At 39.7% G+C, this 12,055-nt stretch overlaps 1 protein-coding gene across 1 annotated transcript; it reads left to right on the forward strand.

Moving 5' to 3' along the window:
* Nucleotides 1-3: 3 nt before the first annotated feature.
* On the forward strand, nucleotides 4-9,867 carry spa17 (sperm autoantigenic protein 17). The gene is made up of 7 exons (XM_034701581.1): nucleotides 4-117; nucleotides 579-817; nucleotides 898-977; nucleotides 1,080-1,120; nucleotides 1,663-3,463; nucleotides 7,018-7,219; nucleotides 8,880-9,867. Exons 2-7 carry the CDS (start codon nucleotides 664-666, stop codon nucleotides 8,933-8,935), a joined length of 2,334 nt encoding a protein of 777 aa, XP_034557472.1. The 5' UTR covers nucleotides 4-117; nucleotides 579-663; the 3' UTR covers nucleotides 8,936-9,867.
* Nucleotides 9,868-12,055: the final 2,188 nt, after the last annotated feature.

Genomic DNA, 12,055 nt, shown 5'->3' on the forward strand with positions numbered 1-12,055 from the left:
GTTGTGTGCCGTTTGAGCCTTCTTAGTATCCGTACTTGCAACTAACCGTTGCCTAGAAACGGTTATCAACAAAACACAATACCTAACACTTTTTGGAATTGACGTTCACAAGTAGAGGTGAATATACATTTTAAGTATCTTCAAGGAAATATTTAACTGAATGTTAATATTGTCACACTCTTACACTTGTTAAGAAGCTGTTTAAGTATGCTATGTTGACAATTTAGTGGGTTTGACGGCTTGCTAGCTAAAAACTTTATAAGATAAAAGAGATAAGATAAACTTTATTGGTCCCCCGTTGGAGGAATTCTTTTGTTACAGCAGCTTACAACACAGGACAGGGGAATACAACAATGTACTAACATAGTTTAAAAAATATAATAACAATAATAATAGCAATGACAAGGTAAAATAGAATACAATAAAATAAAATAGAATATAATTAAATTAAATTAAATTAAATTAAATTAAATTAAATTAAATTAAATTAAATAGAATAAAATAAATAATTATGGTAGAGTTAGCTTAAACTAGCTTGTAGAAATTCCAAGCCGGTGAACTTTTCTTTACTTTACAAGAGTACTTTACAGTGAAAACTTCGACAGACGTTCCAAAATTGTGATCACGGAAGTTACCTGCCCCAGTGTACCTTAAAAAGAAGACATGTCAGTGCCTTTCTCCAACACCCACCTACGGATCCCGCGAGGATTTGGTACCATCCTGGAGGGGCTGGCCAGAGAAGTCCTGCGAGACCAGCCTGGAGATATTCCTAAATATGCTGCACAGTACTTTGATGCTCTTCTTAGACAACGAGAAGGTAAATAAACTTTCAGCAGGACAAAGTATTAAAATGGGGCAATAAACTGCTGCCATATAATTGTTTGTATTTAATTGTAGAAAGTGGCATGGACCCTGCTGAGTGGGCTGCAAAACTGGAGGATAGATTCTACAACAACCATACATTCAAAGCCACTGGGGTACAAAATTAACCTGCAGTATATGATCCATGGTCCTCACAATATCTGTTAATCTTTCCTGTGTTATCAATTTGTGATCCCTTGTTTTTTTGCCCTTAACAGACCAGTCAAGAGGAGAAAGAACCAGAGGGGATGCTTTCCAAGTGAGTCTCATCTTATGTGCTATATGCAGCCAGAAGGATCAACAGGAGAGGGAGAGGATGAACCTGAAAGAAAGAGTAGTAAAGAGTGGCAGGGAAGGATGAAGCAAGAATAAATTATTTTATTTTACAGTAATTACTAACATCCAGAGTCTTGTTTGAAGTATTCTGCAAACATGTTTTTTACTTTTTACCCCCAAAGCATACAACTAATATAATCACAGCAGCAACAGCCATACCTGCAAGGACAATTTTGCATACATGCATTGCCTAATGTTCATGCAAAGAAAACACAGAAGCTTAAATAATAACTTTAGAGAATTAATTTATTAGTTATTTAAATAGCACAGACTGTCTGAAAGAGATTTGAGGTTTGCTTGGTGAGAGAGGTGAGACAAAGAGGGCAGGACCAGATCTGCAAGAAGACAGCAACAGAGTCCAGGGGAGGATTACAGAGGAGAGAAAGAGTTGTCACTGACATCACTATTCTGAAGTTTCTCCTTGCAAGTTCTCAACTAAAATCTTTCATTTTGATGTACTTTTAGAGAAATTTCTTATGAATCCCAAAATGAAGATGAAGCCAGTGATTCAGCAGAAGTTTCAAATCTTTCATCTTTACAACCTGCTGTCTCTAAAGAGGCAGGTTCGACTGAAAACACAGAAGAAGAACAACAAGAGCAAGAAGTGCAGGAAGAAAATGATATTACAAGGCTCCTGGCTGAAGACAAACAACCAATTGAACTGAGAGGGGCTGAGGTTGAAGCCCAAACAATAACTACATTTGATGAAGTTGACAGTGCAGCTAATGAAAATGATGGCAGCTTTCTCCCTGACCATGATCCACAGCAGTATGAGTTAGAGCCCATTGACTTGTTCAGAGGGGCTTCAGGTGTGGATGTGTGTGCTCAGGAGTTAGAGGAACCTCAGGTGGGTGATGAAAACAAGACTACAGCTGTATCTAAGGAGACTAGAGATATAGAAGTAGAGGAAAAAGCTGAGGTTGAAGATCAAGAGGAGGTCTTTCTGTATTCAGGGCCAGCTGATGTGGATATTTGTGCAACAGAGCTTGGAGGAATAGAAAAGACAATAGAAGGAGACACTGTGAAATATGATGTACATTTTGCGGAAGCAAAAAGCTCAGAACCCCAACTTGAGACAACTGGTGAAGAAACATTATTGTTTGAATCTGACACCCCCAAGGACAATCATTCAAAAGCAGAGGCTGAGATAGAAATAGCAAAAGTAGAAGAAGAAGAAGAAGAAGAAGAAGAAGAAGAAGATACTGGGGATTCTTCAGGGGGAATACATGAAAGTTTAGCTCATATAGAGGGGGGTTTAGGTGGTAATGCTGCACCAAAGGAGAATTCTTTAGTCGAGATTAGCTTTGAAGATGTTCCAGAAGCTCAACAGACTAGAGAGGATGGGGAGAAACAGCCGGAGGAAGCGGATTCAGCAGCGGTCTTAGATGCTGCATTTTCAGAAATGCAACAGGGGGAAAATTCTGAGGAGGTTACTGCTGTGGAGACAGACCTAAATGTATCTAATACAGAGAGCGATAGAGAACCTGAGATAATGGTTATTGAAAAAGAAGTTAACTCCAGAGAAGAGGACATGGAAATGCATGAGATATCTGATATAATGAAGGAAAAGTTGAAGAAAAATAACACCCACTTAAATGAAAGTGATAACGAGAGGGAGGACAAAGATGGTAAAAACATATCACCCCTTCAGCTAACCCTGAAGGCAGATGAAGAGAAGCTTGAAGATGAAACTGATCATAAAAATGAGAATGATGAGCTGATAAGTCAAGGCAAAGTCCTTCAATATGAATTAACAGAGACGGAGAACTCAAATGATCCTGAATTAAAAAACAGTGCAACTCTAGGCCGGCTGGAAAGGGAGGAGGACAGCACACAAACAAAGGATTGTAGTGAGGAAGATCCAGAAATTAAAAATGCTGGTGCAGAAAATCTTTCATCACAAGTATTACAGTCAAATGTACCAACTCCTACAGCTGACGCAGAGAGTGAAACTTTGGAAACAAGTGCTCAACTTCTATTCAAAGAGATCGATGAGAGTCCGAGAAAACTCATAGAGTCCAGGCCAGAAGATACAGCGGCAGAAAAAGAGGTGTCATTGAAGGAGGGAACATCACACACAGAGAAACTTGAGGAGGAAGGAAAGATGGATTCTTGTGTACAAGAGAGGAGTGATGCAGTGTGTGAAGAGGGCAGCACCAGTTATACTCAGAACGCAGAACGGCTCCCTGATGACCACCCAGGAGAGGAAAGGCTGTTTGGGTCTGAAAAGGACACCTTGGAGCCTGAAGGCAACAGTAGTAACAAGGTACGGAGTGATGCTCTTTATTCTGCACAATACATTTCACGATTTCTAGCACTGGAAGTTTAGCCTTCATGAGTTGCAAAAGGCTGTTAAAAAACACCACATTTTCCTTGCTTTATAAGCCCGCTGTGGGGAAATGTTCACATTCAGACAGAGTTAAGCTGAGCTACAACCTGCCCTGCTCTCATTCCTGTCTCAGGTAGCCTATATAAATAAACCTTTCAAGGGCAGCTCTGATCAACAGGGGCCCTTCCCCGCCTGGACTCTCTAGGGGCAGGTGATTGAGAATATCTCCAAAATAGTTCATTGTCAGTATGACGTATGGTGGTTGCTCAGAGAAACTTTGAGTGTCAGGAACAGGGTCATGATCAAAAACCATCTGAATTGTTTCAGTCTTTTTGCTTTCCCACACTTTGAGCGGCTGAACAAAGATGCATGCTCTAGATCATGCTTGTAAAATTGTAACACTCTGGCTTTATTCGTGCCTGATCCACACTCCTCTGGAGAGCCGCTGCAGCCTCCATGGATTGAAACCAGATTCAGTAATCTATCATCAGACTCAACAATTTTTCTTGTGAATTAGGCCTTTAACATTTTTTTACTGCTGTCACAGTCATCCCTGTCTGATTTGTCTGGACCATCAGGACTCCAAACACGCAAAGGAGGGAGTGTAGAAAAGGGTACTAAGAATGTTACCATGGTAACCCTCACCATCCTGCTCTCCTTTAGTGTCGTCATGGAATTAATAGGAGATGGTGATGCTGATAGTTGCTATGCACCATCTGTATCAGTCATCAACCTTTAATAGCAGTTTTTAACTGACTGTTTAGACGGGAGAACAGCCCTTTTGTTTTTGTACTCTTGCTTAATAGCTGAATATATTTCAGCTGGAACAAGACTACAACAAAACTGCTCAGTATAACAGCCAGCCACTCTAACAGGAAACCAGCTGTCATGTTTCAGAGGGCTTTTTAGTCTATTTTCTAGCATTGTAATTTTTGGCTTTGCTTTAGCTCTTAAGGTGTTACACTAAGGATTCTTCCTTCTAAGATGATTTAAGAACAAGAACAGGGATTTAATTATAATATATGTTTTTATTATAAGGGGTTAGGTACACAAATGATAGGTTGATAGGTGTAAACAAGCATGATTGATTGCAATATAGGTAATCACTGTACACACTGTTTGAGATTCTTATAAATGAACTAATTGAACCACTTGATAAAGCACATCTGCCCATTGAAATTCGTCACCATGAGTTCTAGTTAGCAAAACAGCAGGAGGGTGTTAATGTCAGAGATATAACTCAGTTAAATTGACGTTCTGTGTTTCTCTCCCTCTCCGTCTTGTCTCTGAGGCTGGCAGAGGAGTGTGGGCGGCCATACCAGCTGGGATCAGAGGGATGGAGAGGGCTGTTAGCTCACTCTGCCTCTAATAAATTTATAACACCTCCTGGTGTAAAGCAGTCCAAGATGCTTACACTGTTTTGTGTTCACGCTATTAGTGGAATCTGAAAGTCAGCAATTATTGTTTTTTGACCATCTGGTTTTTACATAGTATTTCTGTGTTGGTCATCTGTTATTAGTAGAGTTTTATTGTTTACATGGATTAGTAACACTAAAACTTGTGAATCTGTGTGACACTCGGTGCGTGTGTTTGTGTTTTACTAGGTTACATAAGGGCTGTGTTGTTCATCATGACACTTGTGTTTAAACTCTCTAACATGAACTGATCCAGTCTTAATATTCAGCTCTTTTTATTTATCCCAGCCTGTGATTGGTGAATATTGGTGTGCGTTCAGGATCTGTACCAGTAATGTGAACACAGTAGGTCAGCAGCCTTAATGAGCCTGAAAAGATGGAACACATGCTGTCATGTTTGTAGGAGGTCTCTCTTTCCCTCCCTCCCTCTTTCTCTCCTCCATTCTCTCTGTAACTGTATGTGTCTCTCTCACTCTGTGCGTGAGCGGGTGTTACTGAACATACAGTGATTGTTAGTAAGAGCCAGTGAGGCATTTGTGTTATATCGGAGACGCACTCAAAGAGCGCTTTGCTGGGTCTGCATAGAAATCGAGGCTCTCAAGTCATACTAGGTCAGCTCACCTGAAGACCGAAGTCATCAGAGAGAGTGAGACATGGACTGTCACAATGTAAGTAAAAGCTTCCCATCAACTTTTCTGGAACATTCTTCAATTTCACTTTAATTATTGAGTAGCTCAGAAGGTAGATTCACATACTGATTTCACTTTCTGATGACAATAACTGGTGTTTTGTGGCCCTTAATCTGCATACTGCTTGTACGTTTACTATGTAAAATGTATTATTTAAAATAGTAAATTGACAACAGGTCAAGGTTTAACTATTTTTTACACAGCTTTCATTTTTTATAGTCTTAAGAAGATAATATTAAATTAGTTTTGAATCAAAATATTTGAAATTAATTTGTGTCTGTTCAAGTCTTTATTCCCTGAGGCAATAAAGACAGTAAATGATCCCAGAGAAGGTGTGTAGCCAGCACAATCCAGTACACCAGTCAGGCATCATTGCTGCTGTAAAAGAGCAGGTTTTGGCTGCTCTGAGAGCAGTCAGACAGAGAGGCTAATGAATGCTGGCTGAACAGGTGGGTGGTCACACTCCTACACTGGAGGGGTTTCACTGGAGACATGATGCACAGCTTCATCGAAGTGGTAGGACGGCGGTGGGCTCATTCTGTGGGCTGCCTTTGTATGACATGTCAATCTTTTTTCTATAAGTAAAGCACAGGGACCAGCCGATATGTGTTTGCCTCAGAATTTGAAATGCTGTTTACATAACTTGTCGACAGCCTTGGCACTCTTCCACCGACACTTTATGACAAGCCAGAATTTCTCTTCCACCCACCCAGCGTTTCCTTCGGGACGGCGGATGCTGTTCTCTCAGTCACTGAAAGAGCTGATGGTGTTGATGACAGCAGCCTTTTCGCTGGGTCATCTTTTTTTGGCACCAGGCTGCAGGGCAAGAAGTTATAATGCATCTTGAAAGACAGTTAAACCTTAAACGTTCTGTATCATATCTACTTTTTTTAATAAGATGAAGATTACTACTGAATTTGTGATATATTTTTGACAGCTGTTTTACATTTACCTGTGCATTTTTAGTAGATTAATCAATTATATTTAGACACCAACTGTTTAAGAAACCTTAAATTCCTTATTTGTGAATCTCTGGATTCCTAAAACCTTGCACAGTAGAAAAAAACCCGCAAACACACAGCAGACAATCAAAAATCGTTATGAAATAGACTGACTCAGACATGTTCTGGCCATTAGTGTATTGTACAGTCTATGATGTGAGGAAAAGTGGCGAGAAAAAGGAGGCAATGTGGGTTATTGACCCTCTGAGAGCCTCATTGAAGTCATGCAATAATAAGGATGAGCCACTCTGCAGCTTGCACACATCCCTCAATGTCAGAAAATAGTGTTAAAAAGCACCAATGTTCCAACAACACAAAACCTTACATGATCATGAAACATGCCTCCATTCTGTTACTAACTACTACTGTTTTAATCGTCTCTTTAGGAGGAGTGCAGCCGGCCCCAGGAGGAGGAGGACATCATGGACATCCCCCTGGATGACCCTGAGGCCAATAGAGCCGCTGCAAAGATCCAGGCTGGTTTCCGTGGTCACATGACACGCAAGAAGATGAAGCCGGAGGACAAAACAGAGGGGGAGGAGGTGAGCAGCACTGGGGATGTGCTCAATGGCAGCCAGGGGGACACAGGTCAGTTGTGCAGGACCATGGGGTAAGAGTAGGCCACATAATGCCGCTACAGAGGGCATTATGGATAGTGAAAGTAAGGATGCTAACAGAAGCTCCCATCAGGAGCGGTTACAACAAAAGGTAAGTGATGGAGAGCTTCGGTTGCTATTTGTCACAATAGAATAAGATAAGTTAGAAAACCTTGATATTCTAAGAGTGCAGAGCATGTTAGTTGTTAGTTAAGGAAGTGTTCCATTTTGAAATGTAAAAGGTTAAAGTTTGTTTTCAGAGCCAAACATTAGTGCATGATGCCACACCACAAACAATTCACCATCACCAAACTGGAAAACGAAGCTTTACATAATTAAATAAACCTATTGGAGCCCCTTATGGATATCCCAAGTGTGATTAATGCAGTACATAACTGAGTGACCCATTTAGTTACACCATAGGGTCTCCAGCTAGAGATGATTGACTCTTCAAATTACTTCTTCTGTTAAAAGGGTTTATAAACGATTCTTCTGTACTGGGAATTGCAATAGAGAATCTGCATTCATCGGTTGAGTTTATTAGAAAAATGTCAAGCAACATTCTCATGGTGGTAGATATATTTTCATTGTATAACAATGTGAATCAGGAAAGTTTCAGATGGTATAAAAATGGATTTGCTGTTTACTCCTCCGGGCGTCAACTGTTTCAAGGCTGCCTTTATATATGAATAATCTTGCTGGGAAGGACTATGCTTACGAAAAAAAAAGTCATCATTGCATAAAATGATCATCAGAACCTTACAAATATAAATAAAATACCCACTTATATCATATCAATCTTGTCAATAAGATCTTTTAAGAAATAAGAATGTGCTTTCAATTCCAAACCTTCAAAATGTCACCTTCACTGCATTTTCTTTGGGCATGTGGCCAACTCGTATGATCCTCTTTACTGATTCTTCCTAACCCAGTTAGGCCAGCTCCTTGCACACTTATGTGGAAGATGTATTTATAGCTCCAGGTGCATGAGGTACAAGATACTGCGTGTTACGCAGGGCCTAGAATTAATGGACCTGTCCAACTGGAACCAAGCATTACTGGCACCTCCCACTGGGGAAGACCCCCTTTCTCTCTACAGTACTCAGGTTTTGATATGTTTCCTTAACACAAGTAATAGATAGATAGATAGATAGATAGATAGATAGATAGATAGATAGATAGATAGATAGATAGATAGTCCTTTACTCGTCCCACAATGGGGAAATTAAAGTGTCACAGTAGCAAAGTAGTCAGTGCAAAAAAAATATAAAGCAAACAAGAGCCTATAAAGATCAATTATTAAAAAGTTATTGGCAATTAAAATTAAAATTAAAGAGGTAAAAAATAAGCATACTCACAACATATATATATATATATATATATATATATATATATATATATATATATATATATATATATATATATATATATATATATATATATATTATTGCTAATATGGTCTGACCACTGCAATGAGCAGCAACTTAATAATATATTTTAATCAGTTGTGTTTTTGTAGAGTATCCACCCACAAGTAAACCCACAGTGGTGTATTGTAGCTTAAACCTTGATTTAAAAAAAAAAAGAGTATAACAAATATTTTCTCAGAACTCTGAGTTACTTAACTCCGCCTTGCCTCTTTCTGTTTTTAGAGACAGGAGGATCGGGGGCAGTAGAGAGGGACAACACATCTGTGCCAGAGCAGTGACGTCCCTGTCCTGACCTGGATGAAGAAAGAAGAGAAAGATTGGAAGCAAGGTAGCGAGAGATGGCTAGCATAAAGCTGGCTGGGCTGGCTTTCAGGCACACCCTTTTTACCCCAGGAGTTTGTTTCTTTTCTTTTCCTTTCCTTTTTTGACACAAATTAGAGGTGGCGAATGAAGCAACAAGTTTTGAGGGTGTGTGTTTTGTGTGAATTTTGTGAACTTTAACACTCCGTCGCTGCTTCCCCAGCAGTCTCATCAGTGCGGATGTCTTTGACCCAGAATTTGCAACTCACTGCATGTACTTGTGAAACTTCTGGTAGTGTGCTAGTTTTTAGATGATGATCTGTGAATGTGAAAATGAATGTCCTCATAATGCTAAACAGGGCTTATTTTGGATTGAACAGTTCCGACCATCCGTGTATGAACCTTGTATGCATCAGCGTTAGACTTTGCGTAATTAGTGGCTTAAATTATTTGTTATTTTGCATTGTTCTCTGATGTGCTTGTATCTTAACAATTATTATAACCGATTTGAATTGCTTACAAAAACGATTAAAGCATCAAAAGAGACGTAGCTATGTATGATCTATTTATTCTTATTCACTTAACTCAGATTAGAACTGCCTTGATTCATTTTTTGATCACATAAGTTTCACCTTTTCAAGCTTTTTCTATAAATCTGATCTTCCACAACAGTAAGCATGCAGTAATTACACTTTTTTTTCCAGATGCATTTGGTACAGCCTTACCTTATGAGGCATTAGTTCATTGTGCTCTGTTGTTGTGTTGCAGGGTTTAACTTGTTAATTCAGGTATTAAAAAGTCCATTGTTAGAGTGCAGAGTCATCATGCATTAAAACTAATGGAATAGTACATTGCTGAACTTTGCTGTAGAGTCATGCCATTACACTAATAAATCCACCTTACACATACACTGAAATGTCTGTTTTAAACTTTATTTATTCAAGTTAAATACTTGTTCATATCTAACAGTACCTCTAATGTAATGTTTCACTGTCACATGAGGTCTTCGTACATTGCAGGAGGCAAAGCTGCTCTTTTTTTCCTCTTGTCATAGCAACATAAGAAGGGCAGCTAATCAGAGGAAGCAGTCTCCATGAAGCTGAAACAATGTTTGTCTCAAGTGTGGTTCTTTTGCACAAGAACACTCATGAATAACTCATCACGTAGAACTGCATTTCTTGTGCTCATAAAAGCAAGTTACATAAGTCAAGTGATTTGAGTATTTACCAAGTCTTATAGCTATCAGATTAAGACTTTTTGATATATAAAGTCGAATGCATTTGCAGAGCATGTATGCATAAAGCAAGAGGATGTTTTATGTCCAGGTGCATTGTCAAAAACACCCACACTTCTGTGAGCACTGGTAGGATATTTTGAAATACAAGCCGACCTTTATTGCAGTAAGGCAGCTTAAACCACAAAATAATAACACCATTTTTACCTCATTTGTCCAGGCAGTCTTGTGCACTTTATGAGAAACAGACTAGAGCATCTTCAGTCTCCTGGTGCTCCCACTCAGCCCACCTACACACATCTGAGCCATACTGCACTCTGCACACACTCAAACTGAACATGCATTTGCACACAGGAAAAACACAACTCATACTTTAATATGCAAATCCCACTCAAGTCACTCTTCGCACTCACATGCCAACTCACACTCACACGCACTGTTTGTCGGCTGTCACCAGCTGTAGAGATAGGACAATGAATATGAGTCTTCACTCTTAGTGGTTTTTGCAGAACCAGAGTGCAAGCACTTCCTTCTCAGGCTGACATTCATTCTCCTCCTCCACCGTGCTCTCATAAATATCCTCTATGGGTTTTATACGTACCTATTCTCTTTTTTATCCTACTCAGTCCCAAAGGTGCCATGGCCACGTCTCCCATCTCTTTAATGACTGTGGGAGAGCAATCAATATTTTACACACCTCCAAACATAGCACAACACCCACTTGGTGCTGTAGATTGAATTCTGAGAGGGAGGGAAATACAGGTTTAAAAAAACTGCCTGAAAAAAATGTTGATTGGGGGTCTTTCACGAAGCAAAATTCATATGACACGATAAACCTAAAACTACTCATGTTGAAGCAGAGAATATCAGGTCTGTCCTTTCCCTTTGAAAAACGTTGGGCTGAAAGTGGACTATTTTAGGTGTTGATCATGTGAAAGATCTGCTTGGTTGGTTTATTCACTTTCTCAGACTGCTTGTCAGTGAGAAAAAAAATGATGTGGTCTCCCGGGTGATAATTAGAGGTGAAAAAAACAGAACGACCAGCAGGGTGTGCAATTACCCGCTTCCAGTGGTTATGCCAGTGGCCTTGCTATTTTAGTAGGTGATTTATCTTTAATACTAAGAGGATTACACAACTTCACAGTAATGAGGGGATACAATAAGTGCACTTAAATGCCACAGCTGCAAAACAGCCATCAGTTACACTGAAATAAGAATTGCAGATGAAGGATGGGACTTTAAAAAAAAAAAAAAATGTGTTGAAGTCACACAGCATGACTACAGTGTGGATGTGGACAAAAAAGATGACAGGTTTCCATCATGCTCACGCATCAAAACCGACAAAGACACAAACCCTGTCTGTCTGTGCTCCCTTTCTCCTCCTCTTTTATGGACTCTAGTCCATAGTCCCCCCTTGATTTAGAGTGTGTTAGAAGATGAGAGGAAGCAGGGGGGCAGCTTTTACCAAGGGCAGAGGTGGAGGGGAGAGGATTGGCTTTGATGGCCCACTCCAAAGAGGGTCCAGGCCCTGGGAGAGCACTGCTGAAGAGCAGCTGTTCCCACATTCTTGCAGCCTTTTTTTTTTTTCTTCTTCTTTTTTCTATGCTCCATGCTTCCTCCTCTGCATAAAACCTTCCTTTGTTGTCAAACAAAATGCTCTTAAAAATATCTTAACAAAAGACAGCTTTCCAAAGTGGGCGAATTACTTATAAAGCAATTGAGTCATCAGTGCATACAAGCTAATGCCTCTATCTCTCAGACACAGTGAGGACAACTGATGCAACATATGTGGGTTTAAAATATGGCAGCAAGTGTGATTAAGACAGAGTGACAGTTACAAGAGACTTAAAAAATTAGCAGTCAA

This window comes from Notolabrus celidotus, chromosome 14 (genome assembly GCF_009762535.1).
Source record: "Notolabrus celidotus isolate fNotCel1 chromosome 14, fNotCel1.pri, whole genome shotgun sequence".
In the NCBI taxonomy this organism is placed as follows: Eukaryota; Metazoa; Chordata; class Actinopteri; order Labriformes; family Labridae; genus Notolabrus; species Notolabrus celidotus.

Coding starts and splice junctions, on each gene's coding strand:
- spa17 (XM_034701581.1), top strand. CDS start 664: ATGTCAGTGCCTTTCTCCAACACCCACCTACGGATCCCGCGAGGATTT. Junction 818..897: donor TCTTCTTAGACAACGAGAAG/GTAAATAAACTT, acceptor ATTTAATTGTAG/AAAGTGGCATGGACCCTGCT. Junction 3,464..7,017: donor AAGGCAACAGTAGTAACAAG/GTACGGAGTGAT, acceptor TCGTCTCTTTAG/GAGGAGTGCAGCCGGCCCCA.